At 47.8% G+C, this 19,054-nt stretch overlaps 2 protein-coding genes and 1 long non-coding RNA gene across 17 annotated transcripts in view; all 3 read right to left on the bottom strand.

The window, feature by feature from the left end:
* The window catches only part of PDLIM1 (PDZ and LIM domain 1), a 32,203-nt gene extending 29,289 nt beyond the window's left edge, over window positions 1–2,914 (bottom strand). Inside the window, exon 1 of the mRNA XM_026044587.1 lies at window positions 2,803–2,914. Within this exon, the coding sequence (XP_025900372.1) occupies window positions 2,803–2,898 (96 nt within the window). The 5' untranslated portion in view covers window positions 2,899–2,914. The remainder of the gene's footprint in view (window positions 1–2,802) is intronic.
* A 1,075-nt stretch (window positions 2,915–3,989) lies between these two features.
* Window positions 3,990–19,054, bottom strand: part of SORBS1 (sorbin and SH3 domain containing 1) — a 102,109-nt gene continuing 87,044 nt past the window's right edge. For 13 of the 15 annotated variants that reach the window (XM_026044285.1, XM_026044350.1, XM_026044375.1 and 10 more), the window contains 7 exons: window positions 17,776–17,822; window positions 17,575–17,689; window positions 17,342–17,467; window positions 16,514–16,708; window positions 7,876–8,066; window positions 6,506–6,618; window positions 3,990–5,921 (listed from right to left, as the gene is read on the bottom strand). In XM_026044285.1, the coding sequence (XP_025900070.1) occupies window positions 5,854–5,921; window positions 6,506–6,618; window positions 7,876–8,066; window positions 16,514–16,708; window positions 17,342–17,467; window positions 17,575–17,689; window positions 17,776–17,822 (855 nt within the window). In that variant the 3' untranslated portion in view covers window positions 3,990–5,853. Of the gene's footprint in view, window positions 5,922–6,505; window positions 6,619–7,875; window positions 8,067–8,667; window positions 8,728–16,513; window positions 16,709–17,341; window positions 17,468–17,574; window positions 17,690–17,775; window positions 17,823–19,054 lie in introns of all 15 variants that reach the window. The other 2 variants (XM_026044316.1, XM_026044367.1) reach the window with 1 other exon arrangement.
* Window positions 12,404–14,422, bottom strand: LOC112951666. Its single transcript, XR_003250259.1, has 2 exons — window positions 14,370–14,422; window positions 12,404–12,531 (listed from the first exon to the last, which is right to left on the bottom strand). It is a non-coding gene; the product is annotated as an uncharacterized LOC112951666 (long non-coding RNA).

Here is a 19,054-nt window from a genome sequence, read left to right as displayed (position 1 = left end):
AACACACTCGGAGTTYAAAACACCCCAAGCAGACGGAGAACAGGGTTCTTTGCTCGGTTCTGCACATAGGTTCAGCCAGAGCCCCAAATCTGGGCTGGAGTAACATGGAAGCACCCAGGAAACAGCTGCTACCTGAGGGATGGAAAGGGATGGGGTCTGTTAGCGGCACAGCTTTGCAGACAGCTCTGCTTTGCCAGCAAGTCTCCTCATGYACTAGGTTGCTTGCTCCTCCACCAGATCCACTAATCTCGCAGGAATTTAGCTGGAAACTGCCCTGACCACAGGCAAGCCACAGAGCTACTATTACCCTCTGGCATGTCAGCCCACCACTTGGAAAGCACTGGGAAAAGCTGGAGCCCATGAGTTCATTGCACTCTATCATCTGAGGAGTGATAGAATCCATGGTCTTTCTTTATTCCCATAAGGAAATGAAGCAGGTTTTGATCTAGGCTTCATCTCACAGAGCAACACAACGTTCCCTCCGAACAAAGRCTTTGATAAAGAGTTCACCACTACCCTACAGTTACAAAAAGAAACACGAAGGCAGAAACATCTGCAAAGCATCCCTTTGAAAAAGAACGGGAAATTCCACAAGGACGTCTCCCACGAAGCACTTGTGAAATCCCCGCGCTCGGCAGACCGATCCAGCGAGCTCCAGCAGCCAGCAGCGTTTGCACGGACAAGACGCTCATGACATAGCTCAGCCTGCAGCAGTTTCAACATCCAGCAGGAGCGAAAAGGGAGCAGGGAGGAAATAAGAGATAAGAAGAACTGTGGAGACGCCGTAATCATTCATCCGCCTCTGGTTAGGACATGACAGCCCGTGAGGGGCTTTTGGTGGCTGCTAGTACCGGTCCCCGTGTGCTGGACACCCCGTCAGCRCCCAGCCCCATGGCCAGGCCTGGCTCCCTCCCCTACCTGCTGCCTCGGCTGGGCCACAACTGTGCAGGTCACAAGCACAGTAAGYGACAGCAAAGCTACAGCCCCATAAAAGCACCATATAAGAACCACACTCTATAAAATTGGGAAAAAAGAAGCAGACTGGCTCTTTTTTACATGGTAAACGGGGGAGATCAGCAGGAGCTCGCTGCTGACCCAGGGGGAGATGAGGAGGAAGGTGAGGAGCAAACCACAGCAGAGATCAATGGCTTGAAGCCTAGGAGGGGGGATTAAAAATGTCAGAGGCCACAGGAGAGAGCTGTAACACGAGCTGCCCATTGTCGGCATTTACGTCACCCAGATACGAGCGGCGATTTTACCGCCGTTGGTCTCCAGTGTCACAATCAATTTCTCCCCTAAGTGGGGAATTTCGCCTCTTTGCAGAGCTGCATCCCCCCAACACGTCCCCAAACACCAACACAGACAATGAGGTGCCCACAGAGGCAGCTGAGCAGATGCACTTCTGCCCACCAGCCTTTTACTGGAAGGAAATGGCAGCAATTATGGTWACAAGGAGGTAAATATCGCTTCCCCCAGGCCACAGCCCCTGTCCTGCCCCAAAATGCTTCCTAAGCATGAGGATGGTTGCTGTCACTGAAAGAGGCTAAGGAGAACATTAACCTCGTGCCTTCCTTGGCCAGTCTGAGCGCACTCGTCGGCCTGTCTCCCCCAGGAGTGGGGCAGCCTCCCGGCCTCAGTGGGTCCTGGGGCAGCAGAAGCGGAGTGGGAGCAGGCGGCATCCACAAACCACAAGTTTCCACACAAGTTTCAGCACCGTGTTCCTCAAACAGCAGCTCCTGAAAGCTGGAGGTCGGGTGTACCGGCCACCCCAGACCACAGAGATTCCCCACGCACTGACTGGGCACTCGTGCCCCAGCTTTTTATAGTCCTAGGACGAACTGGGGGCGTAGGGACCGRCTCTTCACCATGACCTGCTGGATGCAGCAGCAGGGCCGCGGTGCCGGCACTCGGTGCCGTGAATTCCCATGCAGGAACGCGGGGCAGAGCGGGCAGCAGGGCCGGCAGAGCCCTGCTCCGAAGCCGGCAGACAAAGCACTTAAGCGAGGYTGTGCAAATTAAGTTACACCATTAAGAGGCTTTAGATGTCAAACTTTGTCACTTCCTAACTTAATTTCCTTAAGTTGGGGGCGAGATGGACATATAACAGAAACAGAGAGATGCACTTAAGGGAGGTTAAGATGGTTTCTGTAAACAAAGGATTTTCTTTCAACTATACATGGCAAGTAAAAACACCGCAACACCACCCCAGCACTCAGCACCACCTCAGTGCAACTGCAGCTCACTGAACCACCACTGCCGAAACGCCGCTGAGGCAGCACAACCCCAGTTACCAACCGGCCGGAGCAGGGACGGTCCCCGAGCCTGACCCCAGAGCTTTGTTACCGACAGCTGAAAAGGGACGGTACCTGAGAAGCAAAAGCACCCATAGAAAACACAATCTGTGGAGGCAACCAACAAGTCTGAGGAGGAAAGGTATAAAAAAAAGGCATATAAGGCATATAAGGTATAAAAAAAGGAAAAGGGGATGAGGGGAAGGAAGAAAAAAGGAAAAATATAAAAGGGGAAAAAAAGGAAAAGGGAAATGGGAGAAAGGGAAAAAAAGAAAAGGGAAAAAAAGAAAAAAAAAAGAAAAAAGGAAAAAAAAAGTGAAAAAAAGAAATGGATAAAAAGAAAAATAGAAAGGAAAAACGGAAAAAGACAAAAAGTGAGGAAGAGCGAGAAAGGGGAAAGACATAAGAAAACGAGAGAACAGAAAAAGGTGGTGAAAGCAGGAGTGGGGAGGCAGGACAGGGGCTGGGGCGCTGCCCGGCGCGCCGAGCCACCTGCCCGCCGCCGCCCTACCCGGGAGATCGTGAGGGGCTGCTCGAAGTCGCGGCCGCCCACGAGGCGGAAGCCCCAGGGCCCGGGGCCCTGCAGGGCGATGCGGAGGGTCCCCATGCGCCGCTGCTCCTCGCGGCTCCCGCAGCGGCCCGGCCGGCGCAGCGCGACCCGGCCCGGCCCGGCCCGGTCCCCCCGCCCCCGGCCCGCCCCCCGCTCTTAACGCTGCCGCCGTTCAACCTGAAGCCTAATGACGGCCGTGTAACTGAGGCGGCAGTGCTTGCCGTGGACAGCAGCACTGGTGGGAGTTACGGGCTCCAGGAGGGTGGTCCCGTTGCCCCAAGTCAGCTCTGACTAGTCCTGCTTTAGGCCGACCTTTGCCCATCTCCAGCCCCGTGCTCCCGGTGCGGGGACAGCGGTGTCACCSCGAGGCTGCCGCGGGGCTGGGGCTGCCCCTCCAGCCGCCCTGGGTGCCGCAGGGCACCACGAATGCAGCAGCAGAGCCTGGGGCTGCCCCGTGGCACGTACAATAACAGCTCCGCTTTGGAAAGGGCTGCGGCCGCTGCCCCTGGGTGCTGCTGCCCCCTCGCCCGCCCAGCCCCACGGCACAGAGTCTGCATCTGCTGCCCCACCTGGGCTTGCAGCGAGGTGGGTGTCCCGCGTGAGGGGAACCCCTTGTGAACCAGCCTTTGGGTGAGCAGAAACCCTCCAGGCACCGCGTGAGGAGCCACCCGGGCCGGCACGGAGCACTCGGGAGGACTTCTCCACTCCCCGCACCTGCACCCCGCTGTCAGCAGCACCTTGGCCCCGCGCTGCGCAGGATCTGGGTGCAACGCGGTCTCTCCCTCCACTTGGGCACGTCGGTTCCTTCAGGATGCAGTCACGGCCCTCCTGGGGCTCCAAAGGGCACCGCTACGGGAACAGCGGCRACAGACTTTAATAATCTGAACAAGGAACACGAGGGGAATTCAATACTTCCATTTATTAATAGCCAAATTTTAATCCACTGCAATAAGAAACAAAAAACACAAAAATAAATTGCAATTTGTGTATTTGTGTGTGTGTGTGTGTGTGGGTGTGTGTAACAGAGTCTGTGTGTATGTATGTGTAACTAAAAATGGCAAGAGCAAGAACAAAAAAATAAACCTTTAAATGAGTAGGTTATATACAGTCAGTATCATCATGTTACTTTGCTGGATATATTAAATTTGGTGTTACCCAATCTTAGCAAGAGGCCTAAATATTGAGGCAGGTAGCTGGAGGGCAAACCCCAAGCAGAAAAACAAACCCATAAGTAAGAAGCAGGATTCAAGTCATCTCCTGCAGAAAGAAACAATGGTGCTTTGTGTCATATTTGTAACCTTTCATAGTGGATATTTTGTGCTAAAACACTTCATGTGAACATACAAGGAATYCCATCATTTAAATAAAAGGGGAAAAATCCCAACCTTTCATAACTGCCTTTTTTTTTCCTTCTCCCTTCATTTAATGTGTTTAAATTATTTTTCTATACAAGGTAAGTACATTGTCTGTACAAAGTTAAATATACATATTTACAGTCAAACTTCTGAGACACCGAGTCTTCTCTTCTGCTTACCTAGGCAGAAGACAAGCCTGTTTGATTTTAAACCCAGGGGAATGGCTAAATTTATCAAAACGTATTGCAGGTCGTGCTAACAGTTAGTTGCAGTTACACTTACTAAATCTGTATAAAAGCATCAGCATAAAAATAGGCATTTTATATTATTAAATACGACTTATGACAAAATAGCAATCTAACCCTTTGCTATTTTTATGGTAACTATAGGAAGCAGAGTCTGATGCAACTGGTTTTGTTTATGCTTTTTTTCTTAATAATAAAACATCTATCAAAAGAGTATTTGTCCTGGATTTACAGGCAAGCATACAGGCAAGCCTTTCTTTTTTTTCCTCAAGGAAATACAAATATATGTAGCTGGTAATACCTGTGGAAACACAGCTTTCCAAATTGATTAGGCTTTCTTGTTTGACTAAGAGGCAGCCAAAATGCATATATTTATTTGAGACTTACCATCAACACTGTAACCCAAAGAAATAAAAGGCACCCTCAGTGACATGTGGCTTGGGTCTATCAGAGCCTCTAGGACGCAACGCCGGGAAGGAGGCGACATCTTCATCCCATACGCAGGATCCCAGAATCCCAGAATGCTTCCAAACGYGTGCAATCATGTAGGGCCAGCAACAGGGCAGGAGGAGCAGGGAAAGTGAGCGGCCGTAGGACTTATAAACAGGATTTGCTCTCATGGATGTTCTGTTTATTGGCTCTATTCTTTGTGCAGATAAACGTCAAAGCTGGGCTGATCTCTCCTTAAAACACATGACTGTTTTGATGCACACAATACACTCACACACACACACACCCTGCACAAAAGAAGATAAGAAAACCCTGCAGAAATGAGGAGAACGAAGGGTCTAGGCAATTTTCATAGTTGCATTATGTTCTGGCTGATCTCTATGGATTAAGCTATGGATCTCCAACTCCTTTCTCACACAGACTCTGCAGTTTAAGCACACGAGCTGTCCTCTGCCTGTGCTGGGTCTTAGGGTGCACGACACGAAGGGAGGGTTTTCTGTGTCAGCGGAAGGCAGAATGAAGTGMTTCTTCGGCGGGCAGCAAGCGCGGCCTCCCGAAGCTCTTCAGTGAACGGCGGCCGCCGCGCGCCCACGCTGCCCCCACGCACTATTGCAACYCAACACACAAACAAAACCTGCACCAGGTGCTTCCCCGAAGCCTTCTCAGAGGTAAACACTCCATACAAATTAAGATTATCACCAGGACTCTTGCCGGGGAGGGGAGAGGAATACACAAAGGCAGCACTGTAAACTAGAAACTTTGCCTCTTCTTAATCAAACAAATCACACCCTGAATCAGTGGAAGTAGGGCTACACATTCAACTCAGTACTGTACCACATAACCACATCCTCCTAACACTCTCGTCTCTTGTCTAGTACATTCATAAATTGTCTCTTTCTTTGCTATTTAAAAACACCATCTGGAAACGACTCCATCCTCGTCACTGTGGGATCACTGCTTTGTTACAGATACAGAAGCTTCACGTAGTTGCCTGGGAAGGTGCCGAACTGTCTTGTTCTCCTGGATGTACCTGTGGGGGAAAGGAAACACAAGGAAGCCAGAGTCAGATGGAGTCATAGAGGGAAAGCTTAGAGGTTTAGAAGGAAGGTGAGGCAGTTTGCTTTTAGGCATTACTTCCTAAAATWAAACAGGAGTCCTGGTCAAAGAGCCTCTGGGGAGCAGAACAAGTTCTGCTACTAATCATCTTTGCCCTTTGTTTTCCATGTATCAATAACAATTAACAAGGTGCTGGTAAAACTCCTGGGCCTACACGCTAAGTGCCAAATTCCTCTCAGTTTAAATGGGCTRACAGGGTGTAAAGCCTCGATTTCCACTGCTGGAATGGCAAGTACTGTCCAGAAGGCTACATTTCTAAACCTATAGCTATAGGTGAGGCTGGACTTCCAGGGGCTGCAGCTCCCATTTCTCCTTACTTGCACTGCCACCACTCTGCACCTCATTTTAATGCACCTCATCTTGGTGGGAAAATGAGAGAAAAGAGGTGATTTTCTTCCCCTCTGTTTTACCCCTGCAGATGAGGGCAGCTTCCAGCTGCTCCGCGAAACCGCTTGCCTGCATCTCCAAGAGCGCAGCCAGCAGGCAGGGGACACTCACCCACAAACCAGCCATCATCACACTTCTCCATGACATCCACAATGTCACCGTCCCGCAGCTCCAGCTCATCGTCGTTCTGAGGAGTGTAGCTGTACAGGGCTTGGTAGCTAACTCTGAAAACAGAGGGATATTGCACATTAGTCAGTGGATTTTTCTGACATGTCAGTAGAAGACATCCCCATTCCCTTTTCTAATTCCCACAATGTTTCGTTTGGTGCAATCTAGACCTCATGCGATTTCCATTTGAGAGGTCAAAGCCAAKTGCATTAATCTGGCTATGGTCACAGAGCTGTAAGAGCACTGAGCATGATGCACTGAGCACTGAGCATGATGCCTACGCTGCGTGAGAGCTTCTGCTTCCATTTTGCCACAGTCTCCACAGACCATGGCCACCAGAGCTTTGCTAAAGGCAGCRCCAGGAGAGGGTCAGATACCACATTGAATTCAATATCAGACCCTGGATACACTCATGCCTGGGCAAAACAAGACTTTCCTTTCCTCCCCACCCCAACACAGGCAGAGCCACAATTTAGCAAATGGCTGACAGGGTGAAGGACTTCAGGAAAGCTGCTGTCTACTCTGCTGCACTGACGTTGCTCCACGACTCCAGGCCAAGGAGGAACAGCGTAAACAGAAACCAAAAACTGAATCCTGTTGTGAACTACCTCCTACACCTGYGACTACCAGAAGGGAATATTATGGAGTGGAAGCAATCCCTGGATATACTGGGGAGGTTTGGGTTCTCTGGCTACAGACAGTGGAAATAGGGATGGTGTGGGATTTTCCATTCTGCATGAGAACAGGTGGTGGGAAGCAAAATCTCCTGTTGGGAGCCAAACAACAACGAACTTCAGTCCCCAGTGGATACCACAGTTTGATATTCCCAAAACCATCAGTCAAGGACCCAACTGAGCTTAAATGGCAGCTCCAGACTAGGGGACAGCTTTGAAAATCTCAACCTTAGTTTCTCAGATCATTCAGCTACTGGTTTTTCAGTGCACTTGCCTGACAACGCAGCAGTTGGCACTGTGAAAAGCTAAGAACAAGTGTGCCCAATGTCAGYGCCCCAGGTAAGCCAGAGAGTGGATGATGATTTGACTCCAGCTTCAAATTCAAGGACATTGAGATAGTCTCCCATAACCAACATGAAACAAGTGCCCAAGGGAGAGCTACTTGTGCATCATGAGATCTTTGTTCCACACAGTACACAAACACAAAGGTACCAGTTTTAGGCTTCTCACTAAGATGATGAAACTTTAAAACTTCTCACATTCTGGCTCTTTAAAAAACGACTGCCACCTTTACCCTTAACTGACTTAACTCCTGAGATGCTGAAGCGCATAGAAGACATGGGAGCCAAAAGGACTTACATGTCTCGCGGGGTATGACTTCTGTCAGGGCTGGCTCCTTGCTGCTGTGCTTGAGGTTGCTGAGAAATGATGAGAGATGGTTTATGGTCATTAGAGGTCACCTTGTGGCGAGAGTCAAGAGGCTGAGAAATAGTACTGCAGTAATGAACAGACTTTTCTGCAATGTTTATGATCTCATTGCAAACAGCTTCCTGCGTGGTAGGCAGCATTGACATCCAAGAACACCCAAAGAACAGTCAACAAGGGGAGAGGGAGGGGAGAATATAGACAGGAAGAGATGGGACATTCCAGATGCAGCACATAAGTCCAGCAAAAATAAAGAGAGTTGTAGATCCAAGTAAATATCCAGGTAGTGGAGTGCAGAAGGGATCCAGGTGTAAGCATGGAAAGACAGGCAAGATACAAAAGAATTTCGCATTTAGTTTGAAGATATGTAACAAATGCATACACATATRTTTTAAAAAGCAGCAGCATAAGAGGTTGCAATTAGTTAGGCAGTGGCACCAATACAAATGCTATGGAATCAGGTGTAATATGTAAGGTGGCTGCTTCACTCATGCATTTTGTCTTATTTAACTTATACCCAAGGACTGGCAACACATTTAGCCCAACTCTTCATTGACAATGGCAGCTTTTAAGTGCTAAATCCCCTTTTTCTATTGCAAACATAACAACAATATGTAAAAAGATAAATACCTATTGTGCAGCTAAAAATACTGCTGGTAATTTATACTCTACTGTCTGGGTGAAGAGAGGCTAGGACTACACATCTGATTTAAATGGTGGCCTTACCACATAGCTCTTTTCAGACTCTGTGAGATCTGGTCCAGCTCTCAATGAATGGTGGGAAGGCTGCGTGATCACCAAGCAAATGATAAGGAAGACATTTTAGCAGATGTTATATTGCTCAGAATTAAAAATCTGTAAATGGTGTGCAGACAACAAAAGAAAACGAACAACTCTTCCCCCACCCCTCACCCCAACACTGCTCCTCTTGGCCAGCAGGGTCTTTCATTGACGTGCAGGGACATGGAGGCTACAGTGATGCGACTGCATCATGTCACACAGAACGCTGCAAAGAGAAGCAAAACTGAACATGAGAGCGGGGAGCCAGARGACGAGATGGAAGAGCAGGGGCACAGCTACAACGAGAAATGACGCGCAGTGCAACACTGCGTTCCTGGGAAACAAGGGCAGAAGCACATATGGGGGCTCCAGACTCCAAAGGCCAAAACCAAGCTGAGAGGAAACTGCTGCTGTTCTCCCTTTCTGACTTTGACACAGRAAAGACCGGGAATTTGCTTGCTTCCTAAAGGCAACCAGCTCAGCTCTTCAGAAGTCAATCTTCTCAGTGCAGCCCTATCAAAATCCCGCTCCTTGTAGCAAGTGAGGATCTGAGCTGCTGTGTTAATGCTCYGCACAAGGACGAGCTTCAGGTCAGAGAACATCCTGCCTGAAAAGTCCAGCTTCAAACACCACTAGCTGTGACACCTTCCGGACCCRAAGCTGTTTTTCTCCCCACTCGCACTTCTTTTTGCAGGGCATCACGTGTCCAGTTCAGGGAGCTGCAGGRAGACTCAGTGAGCTGCAGCTTTGCAGGGGGAAGTGTCACTGCAAAAGCTGCACGGAAATACCCAGAGCCTTGGCTGGGCACGCTTTTGGCATGTTCAGACTCCTACATGGTGTGTGCATGCACGAGAAAACAGAGCATGTGAAGCCATGTAGGGTTATTCCTACTGTCTGCAGTGCGGACTGCACTGCATAAAATACAGAGCACTGCCTTTCTGTGATCATCCAATAGACTGCTCAACCCAAATTCCAAAAGCCTCAGTTTCACACTTTCCCTCCCCTTATTTCTGCACTTCAACCATACCCTGCATCGTTTCTGGGCTCTCAAGGTGTGGATGTCTCGTCTCTTTCTCAAGAGAGCAGAGAAGTGGAGGATAAAGAGCTGTGTGAGAGCTCAGAGCTGTGAGTGCAGCAGGCAGAGCCTGCCCAGAGCATCAGCAACTTGGCCATGTTCCCTCTGCTCACACCAGGATGTAAGCAGGTGCTCAGTGCCCTGCCAGAGCAGTGTCCATGCCTCCCTGTCTAGGACTACACCCTTATGTGACAGTGAGTCCTGACATGGAACTGGCCACTGTTTCCACCTCATAAGCACCTTGATGATGGATCTAAAAAACATTACAAATTTGTAAAAATACCACAGAACAGGRCATCCTAGGAAAGTCCTGAGATAAGTTTTTACTGTTAGGAGGAAAGACCCTGAGGCTCCTCTATACACCCCGCTTCCTAGTGAAGGCAGGTGCCACCTGCCAGTGTGTTCATCCATTACAGCTCCTGTCTTCATCCCTGTCCCACCCTTTCTGCTCGGAGCGCAGGGAAAGCGGGGCAGAACACTCCAACACACAGGACAGACAGAGGCAGACGAATTACTCTCCAGAGAAAGGCAGAGACGTTCCTGTGCRTGAAGGGAGAGCCACGAGCAGCTCCTCAGTTGGGCATGGGAGGAAGGGAAAGCCTCGGCGCGCACCCAGCCCTCGYGCTGCAGAAGTGAGGGGCTAGCTGGCCCAAGAGCCCTCACGAAGGAGCCTGAGAAGGTTGCAGGGCAGGGAAGCTCAGCTAAGGGCTGCCAAGCCCGGGACCCTCCGGCAGCCCTCGTTGTCCTTCAGCTCTTCGGGGCCTCAGCTCCCGCATGTCTAGAGCCCTCCCTAGCACCACTGCTCGCGGGCACACGGGGCAACAGGAGCTCGAAGCAGGCATCAAAACAGGAAATTCCCAGGGGACCCTTGAGGTAAGTCAATCGATTGATTACATTGGAGTTCAACAGTCATGTTTTAGGAAAACGAGTACCATTGGCACCTGCTTCCCACATGAGCAACCTGCTYGATTCACTGCTCAAGGCAAGACTGCTTCCCCCAAACCTGCCACAAACTCACTGCAGTTCACAGCTGTGAACTTTTCCCTTCAAATATTGCCATCTTGTGGATGCTGCCTGGAAGGACCAGGAGGCAAGAGCACCTGCAAGCTCTGCTCGTCCCCAGTCACACGATCACAGAGTGGTTGAGGTTGGAAGGGACCTCTAGAGATCACCTAGTCCAACCCCCTGCTCCAGCAGGGACACCCAGAGCACATGGCACAGGGTGGCATCCAGGCGGGTTTGGAAGATCTCCAAATCACTCTTTACCCTCAACCTGCTCCCGCTCAGTAGATATTCAGGGGAATACATGGCAAGGTCACTTACAGTTTGAATTATGTGCCTTCTACGTATCAAAATACAGCTTAAGACAAATGTTACGAATAGATAAAACAATTCAAACATAATTAAAACAGGAAAAATTAAACAGCAGTACTTTGGAATGGGCCTACACGCTTTGCTTTCCTTTCTGAGATAAACCGAGCRAACTCCATAAACTGACAGAATGAGAGAGTTGAATTGAGGGGAAAAAAACACTGAAAAGTAGTTTGAGGAGAACAAGAGGGAATGAACAGGGAGGTGAAGGCACCAGAGTGAGTCCCTGTTCTCAGGAAAAACCACGTTTAGACAGACATCTGGATGGTATTGAGAGAAATGAACTTGCTATGAAGTAGGGGCAGCAACAGATCTCAAATACTGCAGGAGATGTCCTAAACAAGGACGACGTCTTTCTTCTGACTACATAACCCATAAGAATCCCACCTTTTTCAACAATATCTCACAAAAATCTTGAAAAAAGTTTTGGAAAAATGTAAAGCAAATTCTGGGCATTTCTCTGTAACCTCTTCCTTTCAATAATCTATGAGATTCTGATAATATTATCACTCGTAAGCTGCCTTTTAAACCTCCAATTACCTTCAGGCTTACTCTCCCTGTTTACCCTAGTGGTACTCGCCCTGTTTACCCTCAGGCATCCTGTGCCGTGCTGAGGCGAGCTCGGGATGCTGCACAGGCACTGCTGTGTCCCTGGTCCCTCTTCAGTGCTGGTGTAGCTCTCAGCAGCAGAGCTCAGAGCCTCCAACAAACCAGGATYGTTCCTCAGAGGGCTGGGACAGATCTCCTGCATTGTGGAGGTGTGTCCTACACTCAGCTTGCAGTCACTCAAACCTGTATTTAACCATCTCAGGTGGCTAAACAAAGCTTGTGCCAAAGCATATCACATTATATCGCTCTGGCTAACAAGGCCACTGATCCCGCCTGGCAGGTCCCTRTGAAACYGAGCTGAAGGCACTCAAGGTCAGAACCCTTTAGCAATTCGAAGTGCTAAATAAGCCCTGGGTTAATCCTTYGGAGGAACAGAAAGTCAAAGCCTCAGYTGGTGCACATGGGCATAAATCCACTGACTTGCAGAGCTATGAAGATTTGAACCAGCCTAGGGCTTTGCCCACACCTGCCCTTCTGCACAGTCTGGAAGTAATTTTAATTTTTTTTTTTTTTTGAAGACAATGCTGAATTAAAAGCAAGAGTAGTATCTCATTTATGGAATCAGTAAATGGAGAAACAGGCATATGACAAAACTGTGGCATGGCATGGAAACAACTCTAAGAGTAATCAGCAAAGATGATTACCTTATTGACTCTGCGTGTAAGTCTGGGAGGTGGTTGTGTTGTGACAGTAGAGGAAGAGAGGGCAGAGGAAGAGAGAGGAGCAGATGAAGAGAATGCTTTTGAGTCTGCAGTCTTTTGAAGAAAAGAAAAGTTGGTCAGCTTGGCACATGCTCTCTTATCACAATCACTGCTGGTGATAAGAGCATTTACTATCCAGTTAAATTTGGTGCATACACAGCAAACTTAACTCCATGCAAGGGTAGATGCAGCTTTCTGTCTCAGTTTACCATCCCCCTGTGTTCTAAACATGCAAGTTACATCTGTAAAAACTGTCGTTAGAAATGCATCCAGATTGGAAGCAGCACAGTTTTATACAGCTTTCAATACACTCCTGCTTATGACTGCTGATTATAAAATAGAAATCAAACCATTTGTCTTAAGATCTCCCAGTGTGAAATGTATCACCCTATGCAGCACAGTCCCTCTTTTCTTAATATTAGCTAGACTGGATATGTCATGGAGGCTATTACAGAACATTTAAGTTTTTTATAATGCCGTCATTTAATGCTCTCCAAATCCCCCCTCTCRTGAAAGATAATGTAGCTCTGCTCCAATGTATTTTGGCTGGCTGTGGCCTATAAAGGACCCCAAGCCAACTGAGAATTGCACCTGCAAAGTAAGATASATCTCTTTTACCAAAATTAGGAGCGGAATATATATTGCAGAAGCTACTTAATGGTTCTCCTAAATTTCTTCTTATTGTAAACTGTAGTTACCTATAAACAAATACTCTTAGAGGAAAATAACACTGGGTCCAGCTCTCATTTGGGCCTGGACCCTTTCATATCGTTTTGGAAATGCAAAATCAATGAAAGCTACTCAAAGCACAGAGGGCAATCCAGCCTCCCTGACCTAGTAACACCGATCTCCAGCTCCAGGATCTTCTCTCCTGTGTGGCCACAACAAAGGATGGCATTTGAGAATCCAGAAGCCAGGCTGACATTTACAAGGACTTTCAGTCTTTGGCTTTAGGGGAAATAAAATAGAGCCCAGCACCAAAGATGGCCCATTGCACACTGGAAAATCTTTTAACAGCAAGGAGTGTGTTGTATTCTACACATCTGGAAATGAGATGTAGAGGTATAGGGCCTGTGCAAACATGTCTGGTTACAGCCATTTTCTGGCACAGTTACCACACATTTGATATGATCAGCTAAGCTAGTCCTGTTCTAAAATAATCTGTTCTAAAATAATTCTCACTATGCTACTCCTGAGCCCTCTTCTAAGGTTTTCTGGCCTGTTTTCCAGAGATTGCTACTGCTGATCTCTGGAAGAAGGGCTCTGGAGTCTCAGAAGGGCATGTGGTAGCCACTGGCATTGCCTGGCCAGCTGAGCAGCACAAACCTCAACACACCAGCAAAATCAGCGATCGAGAGCAGCACACACACATGCAGGAAAAGTACCTTCTTTGCCTCGCTTTGAAACTTTCTTAGATCCCCTTTCCTCAAGGCCTCATTGCCTCTTTTCTCTGCTTTACCTCCCTGCACAATAGCCATTAGCTCCTGACACAACTGGTTGTCCTCAGAGGAGCCCCCGGGTCTCCTTTCTGGGCTYGCACGCATGTCTAGCTGGGACGGTTTCAGGCAGCCCTCCACAGAGATGCGGGGAGCAGCACGAGGGTCTTGTTGGAGGTTGCTGCTGCCCTCTCTGGTCTTTTGGAGCCCCCCGTGGCTGCCCGCAGCGCTGCTCGGCTCCGTGAGGACACCTTTGGGGCTCCCAACGGCCCAGCGAGGCGGCTCAGAGTAGCCCACGCTGGCAGACGGGGAGCCAACAAACTTGTCTTCGCTCTGTGGGGCGGCCTGATAGAAACTGCGCGTGGCGGCCTGAGGCCTGGAGGAATAAAAGGGCAATGGGGATTTGATGGACCTGGGTGTCGAGGAGCCCGAGAGGTGAGAAGGGTGGAGGCTGACCGAGGGGGAAGGGCTGGCGGCAGCAGGAGGCGAGAGATAGTCAGAGCGAGAGAGGGAGGCTTCGGACGGAGGAGGCAATGGAGGAGCTATGGCAGGAGTGGTGCTGGGAGACACTCCCACGGTCAGCGCGATCCACTCGGAGGTGACCGCCTGCACCTCCGGAGACAACGCGCGGCGCGCGAAAGGCAAAGGCGGAGGAGTTGGTGTATGGAGCAGYTCGGGGCTGGCAGACTTGAAGGAGACAAAAGCAGAAGAGAAAAAGAAAGACGTGAACAAAAGAGTAACAAAGGAAAATACAAAATGACTATGTGAAAGTGAAAGGGGAAGCAAGTGAGAGTGGAGAGGAGCAGATCTGTGACCAAGCATGGTCCATAAGTCTTTCACAGGCAGGCCCATCCTTGTGGACCTGTGGTGCTGTCCACAGCTACTACAACCTGAGTCCAGTCCAAACCTGTGTGGCCTATATCTTTCTCCAGCCTTTGCCAGGATATCAGACACATAGTGTCTTGTGGAAGATCCTTCAGCTCTTACCACATCCCAGGGAGCAACTGAAGGCACCATCCACGATGTCAAAATGAAGCATTTAATGGGCCTGGCAGTATCCCCTATGAAAGGACCCTCAGCAATTCACACTGTGGACCCAGTCAGATTTCACTCCTGCAAYTAATTGTGATTGAATCCACCTCTCCAACAAGCAAACCCTTGTTCCTCAAGAAACTTGCATTGCTGATGCTGTGGAAGAGAAAGGTCTCAAAAGAGCTAAATATGGCTACAGCAAGCTCTGTGTTTAGAAAGGCAGAACACAGGACCCAATTCTGGCCTCAACTGTCACCACCAGCATTATTATGATCAGCAACACTAGCACTTACTGGAGCGTTTCTCAGTTAGGCATGCAGCCCTGCCAAGTTAGGCCAAAAGGCAAGCAAGAAAACAGCTTTACTAGAGGGGAATCTAAGAAATAGAAGAGAAAACAACAACAACAAAWGATGGATACAATCCCTTCCATCAAAGGGATAAATTTGCAGAGGGCTAGTGGCACACAGGCCAAGCCCAAACATCATAAAAGCTCAGTGGTGGTTCACTTTGACAGGGAACCCTGAGAAGGCAAAAACTCTCTCTAATTAACAGAGGAATATGATAAAGAATATAAATCAAAATAAAGAATAAAAACTCTCCCTTTAGGGAAGATCCAGATACTAGACACGAGTCATGGCAATACCTCCCATCCATTCTGCACCCTATTTTCCCTCCTCCTGAACATAGCTCTCTGCAGTCCTTCCTTACAGTCTGGACCTACAAATGATCTTGCTTTGGTCCCATAATGAGAGAGGGGACACACCAGAATCTTACAGTGCCCACTCAGGCACATATGCTGACCTTCTACAATGAGTATTTGCAGAATGAGAGCAAAACAAAATGATTTAGAGACTCACTGTCTCCCTGATATGTTTTCCACAGCAAACATCTGGGACTCCCTTATTCTCCCCATTCCACAATTATCTGCTGCCATCTTGATTTCTGTTTTGAACTGCAGTATGGTTTGAAGTGAACGACAGCCATGAAAGATCCCAGACTTGCCACTCTCAAAATCCAAGTTCACTTAGCATCAAGTGCAATTAACAAAGGCCACAATCCTGACCCTGTGCCTTAAAATATCAGTTGTTATCTAGGACAATTAGAAGAAAGGGTAGGGCCTGTTTCAAGCTGCTTGGGATAGAGAGAATGAGTCAACACAATATAACACTCCACGAGACCATCTTAATAATCATAATAAAAAACTCACTCATCACTGTGGAGGTGTGTAAAGTACAAACACCCACACAACAAAACTGAATCACAAATTCATCCCATTTAACAGTGAAATTCACTCAGAGGGCTATGAACTGTAGCCCTTTCTCCCTGACCTGATTTCAAGCTGCAGATCACAGGTGAAAAGCTGAGTCTCCATATTCCTAAATGACCTAGTCATTAATCTTTCTGGTGGATGAAGCATGACCTTTTCCTGCAGTTGCAGCACACTGTAGGGAGCACACAATTGGACTGTGCAAGAGAGTAGCTTCTCTCAGCTATTATTTCTGGAGCAGCAATGACAACATCCCGCAGCTCTGGAAGGCTCAGTAAGTGGCTGCATTTAGTCCAAATACCTGTGGCGAAGCYGTCATGCTGCGGTTAGGGGAGAGGGACATTGGCGGGTCAGGATAATCGATGGCATTCTTGACCACAGGCCGTTTGAGCACTTCCACATAAGTGACAGGGAAGATGCCCTGGCGATTGGTACCAGAGATTTTTCCTTCATACCAATTCTCATCCACACGTCGAATCAATGTGATTCTTTCACCCTGTGGGAAGAAATGGCAAGGTATGTCATAATTCCAAAGTAGATAAAGTTTTTAACCTTGCTTCAGCTGATTTAAAAAAATCTGTGGCTCATAGCCTCCGCTATTCCATACTTATGTTGCCCAAAACCTAAACTCTGTGTGGGAATGATATTTTTTTCAGTTCAGAGGAAGAGAAAATGTAGAGCTTCTGGTGCTGCTTTGGGCTGTCTGTGAACCCAGGCAGGGTACTGTTATGCTCATCTCACATTTTTAAGCCCATCCTTGCCAAAGGAAATGTAAAAAATGAAAACCAGAATCTTCAGTCTAACAGTGAGACCCTTGTCATCAAATATATACCTCACCTAGCAGAGCCAGGCTTCCAGCACTGTACTCAAACCACCTTCTCAGCTAGCCCTAAAGAAGCAAAGAACACTGCTTAAGCCAGGCTGTGTGCAAAATTCTTACTGTAATACACTACRTAATTGTTATGAGGTAAAAGCAAGGGTCATGAGATTGAATCTTTCCCATCAAAATGTTTAGGAAAAAAAGTGTTAACTTTATTAGAGACTTCATTTGGAAATGTTGCAAGCTACCTGCATTAACAGCCTTCAGCAATTGTCTGGATTCAGTTCATCAGCTTGCCAGCAGTCCTACCTTTCTGAAGGACATTTCCACTTGGGTATCCCCATTGAAATTGAACTTCGCAACAGCATCTCCATATTCCAACACCTGCAATGGTGCTGTCTTTTTGGGTTGAGCTTTCTCAGCTGGTGGAAGTAGCTAGAAGGAACAAACAAAACCAAGTGAGAGACAGGAAAAAAGCTCAGAAATGGGTCACTGCCAGAAAAGGAGTGGGCAAAGAAAACACTTCCAAGGAAAGCAGCTACCTCTATGTATGATCGTGGGAAGATGCCAACTCTGCCATGGTGTTCACCTTCATACCAGTTCTGGTCAATCTGCTTGTAGATGTAAACAATATCTCCTTTTTGCAGAGGAAGCTCCCTGTTAACAAGAAAACGTTAAGTGTTGCACCYTAGGATGCAAAGACAGAAAAAACACCCAAGGAGGTCACAATGAGCTATACTCACTTTAGCGTCTGTGCTTTGAAGTCAAACTTGGCTCTAGCAGGTCTCATCTAAAGATCAAGAAAATCAACACATTAAAAGAACAACTCTCTTCTGAGGAAAAGCACCCTAATTCTTCTACAGCTAACATGAGTCTGGGGATGAACTTAAATGCAGGTATTCTGCTACAAGCATGTTTGCAACTAGTACCACAGTTCAGATATGCTACATGGGTCTTCCCCACTAGGGCAAATGGGACAACTTCTGGTAACAGTAACTAAGAGCTCTAAGGAAAAGGGACCTAACAGGAGTAAACTTCTATATGTGACAAACCTTGGTGGATGAACAACCACTCCAGTAACTAGTTACTGGGGCTTTGGGACCAACTTTCCTTGACATGCAAAACAGAAGGCAAAATTTGGTAACTGGAAAAAAGCAGCCGGGTTTTATTTGATGTGGTACTTGCTAACCCTGCTAAATCCTGCAAAGGGACCCAAGGGGGACCTGTATCCCAAAGGAGAACCTGTCTCAAAGAGACCTGCATCAACTGGTAGGAAAGAGACAAAGGTGAGGAGAAAGTATGACTAAATTAAGCAATATGTCAAAAAAAAAGTCTTCTGTGGCTATAAAACCAAAGAGGACATGTTGGCAGCAGGCCCAGGCATTAAAATTTGATTTACTTGCCTGAGTTTTTAATGGCCTTAAAATATTCAGGTAATTTTTAAGCCATTAAGGTAATAAAACATAAAAACACAGTAGTAGTTATATTCATGTGGCATTAAAGGATTGGAAAGCACTATATAAACAAAAGGCATATAAATGTCTCCTGCTGTCACAGAAACAACATCATCTACCTCTGGGTGAAACACAGCAGCAGTTAAGTGCCATGGCAGCCATCCACAAGGCAAGGAATGGGCTTTGGCTGGGGCACCAAGTTTCACAACCAGCCTAAGCACCAAGTGCCTTTGGCTCAAGGGAAAAGCCACCATCTCCTCCCCTTTGTCCCTTTCAGCAAGGCTGATCGTGTTGTACTTGGTGAAACATGCTGGGACTTCCTCCAACTGCTTCTGGAGGACATTAAGCATCGTTCAAGAGAAGAAATGATCTACTTCTACGAAATAACTATGAGAGTCACATGGCCAGGATCAACAAGGCATGAAGATTCTAAGCATAAGGCACAGACAAGAAGACAATGTAGGAATATGATGCAGAGGATGTAAAATGCCTTTGATTCACTAAAAGTAGCTGATATTTAAAGACATGCATCACAGGTGTGCACCAGCAATTCTCAGCAGGCATGCTT

Source organism: Nothoprocta perdicaria, unplaced genomic scaffold (genome assembly GCF_003342845.1).
Source record: "Nothoprocta perdicaria isolate Ctin4 unplaced genomic scaffold, notPer1 scaffold_105, whole genome shotgun sequence".
Lineage (NCBI taxonomy): Eukaryota > Metazoa > Chordata > Aves > Tinamiformes > Tinamidae > Nothoprocta > Nothoprocta perdicaria.
The sequence above is the reverse complement of the archived record's forward strand: the minus strand, read 5'-3'. Positions and strand labels throughout refer to the sequence as shown.